At 60.4% G+C, this 12,627-nt stretch overlaps 2 protein-coding genes across 2 annotated transcripts; one reads left to right on the top strand and one right to left on the bottom strand.

Annotated features, from left to right (window-relative positions):
* Positions 1-616: 616 nt before the first annotated feature.
* Positions 617-2,798, top strand: Rasl10a (RAS like family 10 member A). The gene is made up of 3 exons (XM_027956072.2): positions 617-835; positions 1,884-2,008; positions 2,284-2,798. Exons 1-3 carry the CDS (start codon positions 617-619, stop codon positions 2,549-2,551), a joined length of 612 nt encoding a protein of 203 aa, XP_027811873.1. The 3' UTR covers positions 2,552-2,798.
* Positions 2,799-2,996: 198 nt separating this feature from the next.
* Gas2l1 (growth arrest specific 2 like 1) lies at positions 2,997-8,991 on the bottom strand. Its single transcript, XM_027956034.2, has 6 exons — positions 8,556-8,991; positions 6,846-7,494; positions 5,283-5,390; positions 5,094-5,190; positions 4,840-5,008; positions 2,997-4,327 (listed from the first exon to the last, which is right to left on the bottom strand). The coding sequence occupies exons 2-6, from the start codon at positions 7,473-7,475 to the stop codon at positions 3,295-3,297; spliced, it is 2,037 nt and encodes a 678-aa protein (XP_027811835.1). The 5' UTR covers positions 7,476-7,494; positions 8,556-8,991; the 3' UTR covers positions 2,997-3,294.
* Positions 8,992-12,627: the final 3,636 nt, after the last annotated feature.

Consider the following 12,627-nt stretch of genomic DNA (forward strand, 5'->3'; position numbering starts at 1 on the left):
GGGGGCGGGCGGGAAGGGGCTTCTATTTTGGAGCGGGCTCCCGGTCCTCCAGTCACCTTCCCACGACCCTTCCCGGGAGGGGCGTCCCGGGAGGGTAGGGGGTGGGAGGGGCGGGCGGTTACCTCATCTCTGTCTCCGGGAGGCCCCGCTGGCTCCTTTGCTCGCGCCTCCAGTCGCGGCCGGGGCGGTGACTCCCGGCGCTGGTGCGAGAGGACAGAGGGGCCGAAGCGCCGAGAGGCAGCGCTGCTGCCGAACCCGTGCCGCGAGGGGGTCGGACCTCGGGGCCCCGCGCTGCCCGGCGGCGCCGCGGTTGGCGCTGCCGGCGGAGGCGGTGTCTGCGCGCGGCGCTCCGGGTCTGTTCTCTCCCGAGCTTTGGCACTCGCCCGAGCTGCTAGTGCGTCCGCCACTGTCTGCCTGCTAGGCTGTCTGCCCTCCCGCCGCCAGCCCTGTCTCCGGGCCCGGCCTCTCCTGTGCTCGGCTGCTCAGCGAGGCGACGAGGAGCGCGGCGGGGCCGGGGCGCACCGGACAGGGCGCGCGGGGCGCACGACTGGGCGCGCACGGCGCGGCGCCGGCCCATGAAGCTTTCCGGCGCGGGGCGCGGCAGCGCGGGCCGGCCATGGGGGGCAGCCTGCGGGTGGCCGTTCTGGGCGCTCCAGGAGTGGGCAAGACGGCCATCATCCGCCAGTTCCTGTTTGGCGACTATCCCGAACGCCACCGACCCACGGACGGGCCCCGCCTCTATCGGCCCGCGGTGCTGCTCGACGGCGCTGTCTACGACCTGAGCATCCGCGACGGCGACGTCGCTGGCCCCGGCCCGAGCCCCGGAGGTGTCGAGGTAGCGGCGTGAGTGGTGGGCAGGGGCGTGTGACAGTGTAAGGAGTGTATGTGGGCTTGCTGCACACGTGCGTGTCCACGTGGATGGTCTCAGGGCTCCTGACCATGTTAAGGAATCGAAGAAAAAATGGTGTGTCCCGGTATTGGACTTGAGCCCTCTCCGCCCATCTGGAGGAGCTCGGGACCTAAACCCCGCGACTTAGCCAAGGCTTTCTCTTGTTGCCGTGGGTGTTTCTATCTTTGCCTACCTCCATTGGTGGGACTGGACCAGCGCGTGTCGCTGCACGGTCCTGTGGCTGTGTCTGGATCCTTGAGCAGAGCCTTGAGCAGTGGGAGAGATTGGAATCAGGCACAGGGATATACTTCCTAAAGGAGGTAATTCTTTGCTCCCTCATTCCTGTGACCTGGAGCAAAGACATTTAGTAATTTGTGCTAACTCCAGCTCTCCAGTCTTTGGAGTGAATGTCCGAGAGGTTCAGAGGAAAAAGCCAGGATTAAACAGGACTTCCTGAAGCGGATGGAACCGAGCTGAACCTGGAAGGCTGAGTGGGGTTTTGGGTAAAGTGCAAAGTGCATTCGAGGTGGAAAGAACAGCAGTAGGTTCCGAGTGAACAGTAGTGGGCATGGCTGCGGCTGACGGGTGGTCTGGGGCTCTGGAGGGAGGCGGGTTTCCAGGACCCTGGGCTTGGCAATTAAGTCTTGACAGGCAATAGTAGCCTGCGAGGGCGGCTAAGGAGGGGAGCGGCCCTACTGTAGTTGAGCTGGGGGAGACTGGAAGGAAGAAAAGGAATATGGGAGCGAGGGAACAGGAAAGGAAGGCAAGGTTGAAGGAGGGCTGGTGGACGACAGGCTCCAGATATGGTTGGAGAAATTTACACTGGACACCACCATAAGGAGGGTAAGGCCCAGGAAGCTTGGAGGAGGGCGCTTAGAGATGGGGATGAGCGACCAAGGCCTGAAAATGAACTGTGGGTTTAGTGTCGCCTGCAGAGTTAAGGGGCAGCAGGGTGGGAAAGCGGCTTCCGCAAACCCTGGCCTCCCGCCCCCAGGAATGTCCTGACTCTAAAGACTGGAGCTTGCAGGATACGGACGCCTTCGTGCTCGTCTACGACATCTGCAGCCCGGACAGTTTCGATTACGTGAAGGCCCTGCGGCAGCGCATCGCGGAGACCAGGTGGGGGCGCGGCAGGAGGTGGTGGTGGGGAGAGGGGCCTGACTGGGCCAGGCCTTTGCCCGAGGGGAGTGAGATAGGGGCTGCAGGATCAGGTCATTGCTGTAGGAAGGTCTCTAACATAAGTCTTTGGCACACACAGGCCTGGTATTTCTTGGAGGTCTCTGGCCATAGGAAAGAATGCACCTGTGTGTGTAGATTCTTGGGGCGGGGATAAGGGGCTTCTCTGGCTGTGGGGTCTCCAGCACCGTGTTTCTTATCCCCAATCCGGGCCCCAGGCCGGCGGGAGCGCCCGAGGCACCCATCCTCGTGGTAGGCAACAAGCGGGACCGGCAGCGGCTGCGCTTCGGACCTCGGCGTGCACTGGCCGCCTTGGTGCGCAGGGGCTGGCGCTGTGGCTACCTCGAATGCTCCGCCAAGTACAACTGGCACGTGCTGCGTCTCTTCCGCGAGCTTTTGCGCTGTGCTCTGGTACGCGCACGTCCTGCACATCCAGCCCTGCGCCTGCAGGGGGCGCTGCATCCAGCGCGCTGTATCCTCATGTGACCGGATTGGACAAGATTGCCCAACCTCACTCGGATTGGACAGAGAAATCTCCTCCCTGATTGGATAAGGAAAACTCCCACCTAGTCTCCTGGGCGACCGGCCTCTCTTTGAACTACACTGGGGCCCAACGCCCCATTGGACAAGATCAATCCTTTCTGGGGCCTCATTGGGTCACAGTCGATGGAAAGGACTTGGCTATGTATCTGATTGGGAGATCGAACTGTTCCTAGCGCCTCATTGGACACAATCCCTAAGTCCCGCCTCTCTGGAGGTAATAAAAAAGAAACAAAGTACACCTGAGATTTTTGTTCTGGGATGGGCAAGACAGAAACTTGATTTTGGACTAGAGCTACCAAGCTTGGCCCCTTGGCAATTAACTCCAGAATCCCAACTTGAGGACTGTCAAAGGGGTGCGATGCTCCAAGGCTGAGTCTCCAAGAAACAGTTTGCGTAGCAAAACTTTACTGTCAGAGGCTCTGCTGGACCATAGGTCCTCGGGACACCGGGCTAGCCCGGCCTCCCCTAAGGCATTCAATAATATTAGTAATTAAATAGCTACGCTCATCCCCCAACCGGAATGTACAACAGAGGTCCCATTGTGCCTTGTGGTCCCGAGGGGTCTGGTCCCATGAGGTCTGGTACTCAGGAGGCGAGGGGGCTCCCTGATGCAGAGGGTAGGTTAAGGCCACCAAGGAAAAGGAGAAGGAATGGGGTCGGGGAGCGGATGGGCTGGTTCATCACATTCAGGAATCTGGCTCGGCCCTTGGGGTGATAGAGGGCTGGGCTGGCCAGGCCCCGAACTCCGTGGGTCCAGAAGGGCGTCGGGGGCCGCGAGGTGTGGGAATGCGAGAGGGTTTACGGTCTGGCTGTGTGTCCATCCGACCCCGTGCCCAGACCCGCGAGGGTTCTGGGCCAGCCAGGGGGGTCCCAGGTGCCTCTAGAGGCCCCCCTATGCCAATGCAGGGGCTGCCTTCGTCTGACGAGCTGGATAGGGCTTGACTACGGGGCCCGGGCAGCCCATTGGCTGTCCGACCTGAGTCCCCTGGTTGGCCACACTTGCCACCCAGGACGCTGAGGGATGAAGAGGAGGAACTGGAGGAACAGTAGGCCGAGTCGGGAGCGGGAGGATCTGGGGGCCGAGGCGGGTCAGGGGCTAGTCCGGTGGGAGTCCCGCTGGCAGCAGCTTCAAGGGCACGGGCATTGGCCAGGAATTCCTCTTCCAGGCGCAGGAACAGCTGCTGCTCCTGCTGCGGGTCAAGCTGCAGAGGTGTGCGGAAGACACTGGCGGGTGTGGCGCCCAACTCTGGCCCCGGGCTGGAGACCTGGAGAGGCTGGGGCGCTGCAGGGCTGCGGGCACGGGGAGTCTGGGGGGTGCTCCTGCCTGAGCCCCCGCCGCCCCTTCCCCGCGACACACAGGAGTGCTGCCCATCTCGGTCCCTGCGCACTAGCAGTACAGCCTGCTCCTCGCGGTTCTGGCTGCGGGCCCGGCGGGCAGAGCTGGGGGCGGACGGCTGGGCTCCTCTGCCGCCTGGGGCAGCCCGGGGCCGTCCCCGATCCAGCCGGTCTCGGGATTGGCTGCGAGGGGCAGGCGGCCGTCTCGGAGAGGCCGGGGTGCCTGTGGTCAGCCGCCTGCTGGACCGCTCCCTCCGGAGGGTGCCAGTGCCTGTGTCGTCACTGCGGGCACCCAGGGGGCCGCTCTGGGCTGAGGAGGCTGAGGAGTCACTGTCCCCCGAGTAGCGGCGGGAGCGGGGAATGGGGGGCAGCTGATCCCGGGCCCTGGGGCAAGGGAACAAGAGAGAGAGATGGGGCATCACTGGCGCGCACGCATAAGGGGCAAGGAGAGGGACAGCAAGGCAGGTGGGTGGCACAGCCAAGGGAGTGCTGGTGGGAGTGGTAAGGCATCTGTCTGTCCTGGGGACTTCCAGGGAGAAGTGAGAGGCTCCACAGCAGCTTCCTGCGGCCACTCAGAGCCCCAACACAGCAGCGGAAGAAATGAGGTCTGCATGGCCCCCACGGCCCCTCCCCAGGCCTCCGGTCTCCCCCAGGCCCGGCCAGAGGAAGCCTGGTTGGACTGGCCGCTGCCCAACCTCCAGGGCCCACCCCAGCTGTGTTGTTGGTTTGGTCGGGTTGCCATGGAGACGGGAAGCCAGGCCCACCCCCACCCACGGGAACTTTTCCCAGGGTGTGAGTCACTCTGGAGCCGAAGGAAGGCAACTCCGTCATCCGGGCCAGGGCGGAAGCCCCACCCCCACCCCGGCCGCTCCTTCCCATGTCCTCCTGCACCTCACCTGGGCAGGGTCTGGGCCCCCTCCTTTGTGCTTCGTAAAGTAACCTCAGTCCGAGAGCCCCGGCGCTCACCCCCGGGAACGGGAACTGGGCTACCAGGCCGGGGACTAGGGGTGGGTGACACCCTCTGGGGGGAGAAGGTCCAGGCTCTGGGCTGGGCAGGTTTGTGGGCTGTGGGGGGAGAGAACAGATGACATGTGAGGGATACAGCCAGGGAAGGGAGCCCCTGCTTGTCCACCCAGCCCCAGGCACTGACCAGTGGAGGAACAACGGCAAGGGTCATGCTTGTCCAAGTAATGCTCCAGTGTGTCCCAGCCACCACCCACACGTACCATCACGTGGCTTCTCAGCACCTGTGGGGGCCCAGAGTGGGCAGGTCATGGCTGCAGCTCCTGGGTCTAACAGCCCACCAGGATGGTTGCAGCTGGCAGCTGGGGACCCTTACCCGCACGAAGATGAGCACATTGGAGTCTCCCACTCGGTATTTCCCTTCAGAGACCTTCATCATGGGGAACTGGTCTGGGCAAGTGCAGTGGCCCAGAATCTCCCTCACCTAGGGCCAGAGAGGACAGGCTGGAGGTCAGGGGTCAAGTCCCTCCTCTCAGGGCTTACTGTCAGCAGCTCCAGGGTCAGGAGGAAGTAAGTGCTTCCGGGGAATGGGGGTTGGAGACTTGTTGCCCCAGACATGGGTGCAGCTTCCAAACATGACCAGCTCCCCTGGTTGGCCCCCAGGGCCCAGAAAGCGGACCAGGACGAGATGATGGAACTGTCATCAGGTGGGGGTGTAGAACCCCAGTGAGGAACATCCTTGAAGCCCTTAAGCCTGGGGGAGCCCTGGAACCCGTCCTCAATGCTCCTTCACCCACATCACAGAGAGGGACCTGAGGTCACAGGAAGGCCAGGCCCTGGAGGAGGCAGATCATGGGATACAAGTGCAGGGCACTCTGTGCCTGGCTGAGCACTGGTGTGGGGGAGTGCCACAGACGCGTGGGACACATGCACACACCAATATGCACACACAGGCCACTGACCTGGCAAAGCACATGCTGCACACATGTCACTCCAGGCCTGGAGCTGCCAGGCTGGCTGTGTGGGAGGCCCTGCCCGCCTCCCTGCCCACAGCGGCGCCGGAGGAAATGAGCAGGTGGGGCCTTGGGTGACCCAGGCCCAGGCCGGGGGTGGGGCACATGCCTCTGCCCACGGCCATCCGGCTGCCCGCCTCCTGGGCAGGCACAGCACAGTCCTAACCTCCAGATAAAAAGGAAACTCTTGGCTCAGCTGCGGGGGTGGCAGGGACACCTAGGCCCTGGGAAAGGAGGGGGGTGGCTGGGAACACTGCCCAGCACCTCCTATGCTCCAAGCAGGACTCCTGCAGCTCCATCAGGACTTCCTGTTCCCAGCAGCAGCAGCTGGGCTTCCCAGAGAAGGGCCAGGCGCTCACTGAGTGCCTACTATGCGCCAGGCACCTTGCAGAGGGCTTTGCACACCTCATCGCAGCCAAGTGCAGCAGCCGCTCAACCTTGGTTGAGGATGCACCTCTAGCTCCCGAGTGTGGGGAGGGCACTGAGGGGGTGCTCAAGTCAAGAGGCCCCCAGTTGAAGGAACACACAGCACATGGTTAGTACAGCTTTAGCACCTAAAAGGAGGGAAAATCATGGCTGGGGACTTAGCTTAGTGGCAAAAAGCATGCAAAAAGCATGGGATTCCATCCCCAGCACCAAAGGGGCTGGGGGAAATGTTGGGGAGATGCCAAGGTGCAGAATCCTGTCCCAGGCCCAGCTGCACTGTGTGGCCTCGGACCCAGCACCCCTCCCACTATGGGCCTAGCCATTTCCTTGGGCCCAGGTATACACTTGGCATTCAACATATGCACACTTTGCATTGGGTAGGCCGACCTACAGACACCAGGATAGGCAGGGACAGGTAGTGAGCATGGACTCCGCCACCTGGTTCCGGTGTGGGGCGCAGGCAGAGATGGGATGCTGGGTATGCCCCTGGGAGGACTCACCAGCTCATCCAGGTTGCGCATGTCACTGGGCGTCATGCGGGGTCCACGAGTGGAAGTCCCTGGTGCAGTGGTGGTTTCGGTGTCCCCAGCAGTGGGAGCATGGGTGCCGCTGGGGGGTGCAGCGTGCAGCTCCCGTTCAATCTCCTGCTCGAACTGCACGAGGCGGGGAGCCAGCAGGCCGAGGCGGGCCCCGCGCCGCGCCACCTCCAGCAGGCACAGCACCACGCTCTTCTCGTTCTTGCGCAGCACCAAGTCCTCCGTCTCGAACATGAGCACCTCCGGCACGCCCAGCTCTGCGCGGCACCAGCCGATGAAGGTGGCCACGTTGTCTCGGGCCATGAAGGAGCCAGGAACCACGCTGTGTGCCTGGAAGGCCACACCTCGGGTCGGGCGGGTGACAGCCAAAGCACGGGCAGCCTCGGTGACAGCGTTGGCATGCTGGCACAGGGTTGTGCCTGTGGCCAGGCCCGTCAGGAAGCCATCACCACCGCCAGGCAGACCCAGGCCATACAGGGCGTTCAGCCACTCTGCCAGGTCTTCTTTCATGGCCTCCACATAGGCCTCACTGGAGCGGAAAGGCCGCACACTCTTTGCCGCGGAACCCGCGATGCTCGCCACTGGGTCCGCCATGCCCGGGCCAGCCGAGTCACTGTGGGCAGGGACACAGATCAGGATTGCTGTGAAGATCCAGCAAACACTCAGTACAGAACGCTGTACCTGCCCATCACTCAGGCTAAATGCCTGGTTTAAGTTCAGGTTGGGAGAAAACTCTATGCCTCAGTTTCCTCCTCTGTGAAATGGGTACAGAAACATTACCCAGCTCAGGATTGCAAGTTCCAGGCCAGCCTAGACAGCTTAGCAAGACCCTGTCTCAAAGTAAAATGAAAAGGGCCAGGGCTGTAGCTCAGCGGTAGAGCATTGCCTAGCGTGTAGGAGGCCCTGGGTCCAATCCCCACTGCACAAAATAAAAAACCATCTGCCTACAAGGATTCAACGGGATAATCTCACACTCAGTGTTTCTTAATGTTTGCTGTTTGGCTTTCTTGGGGTGGGGGATGGGGGATGAGGCCTCCTCCCAGGCAGGTTGGTGCCCATCACAAAGAGCTGGGACCTAGAGATATGAAGCCAATGACCTGGGACCCCAGCAGACAGGTCCGGGCCGCGGGGAGGGGTTGTCTGCATTGCTCAGCGCTAGTGCCCACTCCATCTCCCGCGGGCAGGTCCCTGCTCCTCCCTCAGCGCCTCTCCCCTAAAGATCGCGCCACTGTTACACCCCCAGCAGCCAGCCTGAGCGGTAACTGCAACAACGGCGGCTAGGGCAGCGCCGATGATATTATCTCCATTTTACAGATGAGGAAACTGAGACGCAGAAAGGGTACGAGCTCGCTGAAGGTCGCTGAGCAGTGGGTGGAAGAGTCCGGGCGCTCCCGGCGCGGCGTTGTTGGTTTCGGGGTGCGATCCCACAGCCAGGTCTGCCGGCCCGGGTCCCGCCTCCTCCAGAAGCCTCCCGGGTGCGCCCCAGGCGGGTACAAGCAGGGCCAGGATTCTGAAAGGCCTCCGAGAGCTTCCGAGGTGCTCGGGGCCTGGCCCAGAGAGGGCTCAGGGCCGCCCAAGGTCACACAGCCCTGGGGGAACAGAGGCCGCACACTTCGCGGCCGGTCCCGCAGCAGTGCGCGCTGGGCAGAGGGTGCTGGGGGTCCCCACGCTCACCTGACTCATCCCGCGGCCGCGGGGAGCATCGCCCCGGCGGGGGCCGGAGCCGGGCCGGGCCGCCGCAGGGAGGCGCCGCCCGAGCCTCGGCGGATCCCGGAGCCTCCTCGGCCTCCGCGCCGTCTCCGCCCCGCCTCCCTGGAATTCGGATCCCGCCCGGAGGGGGCGGGCGGGGCCGCTCGCTCTTAAAGGGGCCGCGGCTTTCCTGGGCGGCTGGGCGGGGTGGGGGAGGAGCTGGAATCTCCCGGCCCGAGTCCGGACCTGGCGTCTCTCCGCAGTCGGAGCAAAAGGTGGCCCCCACGCGGCCGCGACCAGCCCAGACGCTCCATCCAGACCCGGGCCGGTCCCCACGGCCCTGCCTGCCCTCTGTGATCTCGGGGGACCCTTTTTAATGGTCCTCCCTCCCCGACAGTGGCCTTCCCAGGGCTGGAGGCGGCACAGCCTGCTTCCGAGAGCAAGTCAGGAAGCGATAGGGGCCGGGGACTGCAAAGTCACCTCCTTCCCGGGTGGACCTCCGCCGTCCAGATAGCCGAGGCGACCCGCCACCAGTGGCGAGCTTCCTCCCGCAGGGCGGGCGCAGCGAGGGGAGGGGGTGGCCCCGCTGCCTGCCGCCCCTGGGCGCCCGCCCCGCGCCCCCGCTGGAGGCGCAGTTGAACCAAACTGAGTTGAGGGGACCCGCTTTGCGGACGGGGAGCTGAGGCTCAGAAGGGCAGGCAGGTGGCCAGGAGGCTGCGGCAGAGGCTTCCGCACAGAACAGGGGCGTGAGGCCTGAAGGCTGCGGAGGTCGGCCAGGCCGGGGAGGCTGAACCCCGCTCGGTTCTTTGGTTCTTTTCAAACTGCGGAGTCGGGCCCTGGCCGGGATCTGCGGGAAATCCTGCCCCCTGCTGCTGCCGGCTGGGCTGGGCGCAGTCGCCTGGACGGTCTGGGTCGCAGTCATGCTGCCGGGTGGGACCAAACAACCAGAATGCTCAGAGCTTCATAAAGCTCTCAATGGGTGTCAGACCTGCTCTTTGCCCTTGCCCTGAATGGATGGGGAGTCACTTCTGGGAGGAACACTTGCCATTCACCAACGGGAGCTCAGGCTGGGAGCAGCTGATGGACCTGGGGTTTGAACACCACTGTTACGGGAATATCCTCACTCAAGGATCAGGGTCATTTATTGAGCACCTACTTTGAGTCCCTTTGGCACTAAGTTCCGAAGGTTTCATCTCAGGCCTGAGCTTTTCTGTTGAGAAAGTGGTTTCAACATCTCCTGAATTGTCTGGATGCCTCAGGGCCTCACTCCCCACCCTGGGCTGAGTAAGGTGGATAACAAGTACTAGTAATGGAGGGCACATGGCACCTACGGTGCCAAGTCTCTTTTGACACTCAAAACCAACAGCAAAGTGGGGGACCAAACAAGGCCAAACTCTCAGAGCTTGCAGTTTGGAAGGCAGGCAGCCCCTGGGGTGAGATGGGAGAGAGGTTGCAGCCAGGCAAGGCAGGGTGGGAATGTGTGCAATTTAAAATCAGAGATTAGGGAAAGAGATGAGAGAAGCCTGGCAGATAACTGGAGGGAGAGTGCGTCAGGCCAAGGGAATAGCCAGTGGGAATATGAAGTGGGATACTCAGGAGGCCCCGGAGGCTGGAGTGGAGGGAGCTGGGGAGAGGGATGAAGGTAGACAAGTTGGGACAAATTAAGTAGGGAGGGCCTTGTGGACCATGACTTTTGAGGGACATAGGAGCCATGAAGGGATTTAGAGCAGGAGAGGTTGATTTAGGTCTTAACAGGATCCCTGGACTGCTATGGTGGGCAGGGAAAAGGGCAGGAGCCAGAGCCCCAGAAGGAACCAGGAGTAGCAGTGGAGGTGATGGAAGTATATTGGATGTTGGCGTTTTATTTTAATTTTTCTTGTATCAGGGATTGAACCCAGGAGTGGTATTAACCACTGAGCAATATCACCAGCCTTTTTTTTTTTTTTTTTGAGATAAGGTCTTACCAAGTTGGCTTTGTATTTTGAACTTGTGATCCTCCTGTCTCAGCCTCCCAAGTCACTGGGGTAAATGATACTTTCAGTTGTCTTCATTTCACAATTTAGGGAAACAGGCCGAGAGAGGACAAGACAGATTTGTTGTCAGCAGCTATGCAGGAATTTGATTCCTGCCTGTACCTATCTTACTGCATTTTGGGATTTGACCATAGGAAAGGGACTGAATCCAGTGGACTGGTTACGCTTCCTGTGCCTCTGAGGCACCATCTGTAAAATGGAACCATAGTAGTAGTTGCATCATAGTTTGTAAAAAATATTACCATAACTCAGCTCAATGTGGCCTAGCTGATGGGGTACATGTGCATTATGCTGAAGGACAGGCAATGGAGGTAACCCCTTCCTCTTGTCTGCCTGTGACCAGATTCCAGCCTCCAATATTCACACAGGGCAGCTGTGGTGTAGACTACCCTTGTGTGGGAGACCTTGTTATGTGGTGCCTTCCTGGGTCCATAGCATCACCTCCAGGAAAGCCTCTCATTTTCTTACAGAACCAAGGGAAGCAACAGAGGGACAAGAGGACTGGGTTATGGATGCCCCAGACCCCAGAAGCACCTGTGTATGCAGGTTTCTTGTATCCACTAAATGCCAGAGAGCAGCTGGCTTGGCCTTGGTTGCAGCTGGAAGTCTGAGGGAGTTAGTGGAATTGTAACACAATTCCAAAACACAAAGCCATTGCTGGCTGGGCAGCTCTGGGAACTTAGTGCGCTGGTTGGGTTAACCTGAACCCCCTAAACTGAGCTTGAGAGCCCAGTCCGGGATGACAGAGGGACCTCAGAGCACCTCACCTTTAAATATTTTTTAAAATTTGTTTTTAGTTATAGGGGAGCAAAATAATTTTTAAATTCTTCTATGTGGTACTGATAAAAACCCAGTGCCTCACGCACGCTAGGCAAGTGCTCTACCACTGAGCCACAACCCAGCCCAGGAATTAAATATTCTGAGGCACGTGGCACCTGAGGCTTGGGCCTGGGAGATGTGTGTGCCGAGGTGGAAGTGTCTGTAGCACATGGGTCAGAAGCACCATGGTGGGAGCCACAAAATCTTGAGAATTGCAAAAACGTTTGGTGTACAGTCATTCTGGCCTCTGGAGAAGGGTTAGGGGCCCAGGGGAGAAGCAGGAAGTCCGGGGAGTTAGTGTGGCGGCCTGGCAGGGCTGAGGGCTGTGGATGGATTCTAGGTGAGCCAGTTTGGAAGGAGGGTGGGGAATGAATCATGGTTTCTAACTCCAGGGTTTGGAGCACACACTTATCTGTTAAGATGGGACAGGACAGGATCAATCCTACCTTCCAACCTGTCAAGACTCCTAAGAGGGTGGCATTTGAAGAAGGGTACAATGTCAACAGTGGATAAAACCACAGGACAGGTCAGCTAGGTGTGTGTGGGGGAGCATTGGAGGAACCCAACACTAGCTGTGGGGGCCTCCCACCAACAGACTTGGAAGAAGGCAGCAAGAACAGAGAATGCCTGACCACCATCTCCGCAATGCAGACAGCTTGGAGTTATCCTTGCAGTAAAGGCAGTGATCATAATGTGGGTCCTTAAAGGGGAGAGGAGGCAAGAGAGCACCTCCCAGGAGGAGGGACAGAACTTTGACGGTGGAAGGGAGGCAAAGACAGGGCCCCCTTTGCCTCCCTAGAGGTGAGGAACAAGTTCACGCTAGTGGATGATCTAGTAAAGAACCAGACAGCAGAGATGAAGGTGAGATACATGTTCAGAAGGGCCAGGAATGGGGCTCAGGTGAGTGCTCGCTGTAATCGCGGTGCAGACCTGTGGCCAGCGGATGACCTCTTCTAGGCTCAAGCCCCAGTTCCCATTAAGGAATTTACCCACACTCCCACACCTCCACCTTACCCCAGTGCCACTGTACATCTTTTCTGAGGGTGTGCTGGGCCAGTTGTTTCTGCGACCAAGAATGTGCTGTACTTTGTTTTCATGCCATCACCATTTCAGACTGATACTTGAAACGAGCTGTTTATCAGGATGGCACCCTACTCCCTGGGGACAACAGGGGCATGCAACTGTGGAACAGAGGCTGAGAAGGA

The sequence above is a fragment of the Marmota flaviventris genome, chromosome 1, assembly GCF_047511675.1.
Source record: "Marmota flaviventris isolate mMarFla1 chromosome 1, mMarFla1.hap1, whole genome shotgun sequence".
NCBI classification, from domain to species: Eukaryota; Metazoa; Chordata; class Mammalia; order Rodentia; family Sciuridae; genus Marmota; species Marmota flaviventris.

What these genes read in the sequence shown, in the direction of transcription:
- Rasl10a (XM_027956072.2), top strand. Translation starts at nt 617, where the DNA reads ATGGGGGGCAGCCTGCGGGTGGCCGTTCTGGGCGCTCCAGGAGTGGGC. An exon ending in CGAGCCCCGGAGGTGTCGAG is followed by an intron (nt 836 to 1,883) that starts GTAGCGGCGTGA and finishes TCCCGCCCCCAG; the next exon opens with GAATGTCCTGACTCTAAAGA. An exon ending in CAGCGCATCGCGGAGACCAG is followed by an intron (nt 2,009 to 2,283) that starts GTGGGGGCGCGG and finishes TCCGGGCCCCAG; the next exon opens with GCCGGCGGGAGCGCCCGAGG.
- Gas2l1 (XM_027956034.2), bottom strand. Translation starts at nt 7,475, where the DNA reads ATGGCGGACCCAGTGGCGAGCATCGCGGGTTCCGCGGCAAAGAGTGTG. An exon ending in TTGCCGTTGTTCCTCCACTG is followed by an intron (nt 5,009 to 5,093) that starts GTCAGTGCCTGG and finishes CTCCCCCCACAG; the next exon opens with CCCACAAACCTGCCCAGCCC. An exon ending in GGGGCCCAGACCCTGCCCAG is followed by an intron (nt 4,328 to 4,839) that starts GTGAGGTGCAGG and finishes CCCTTGCCCCAG; the next exon opens with GGCCCGGGATCAGCTGCCCC.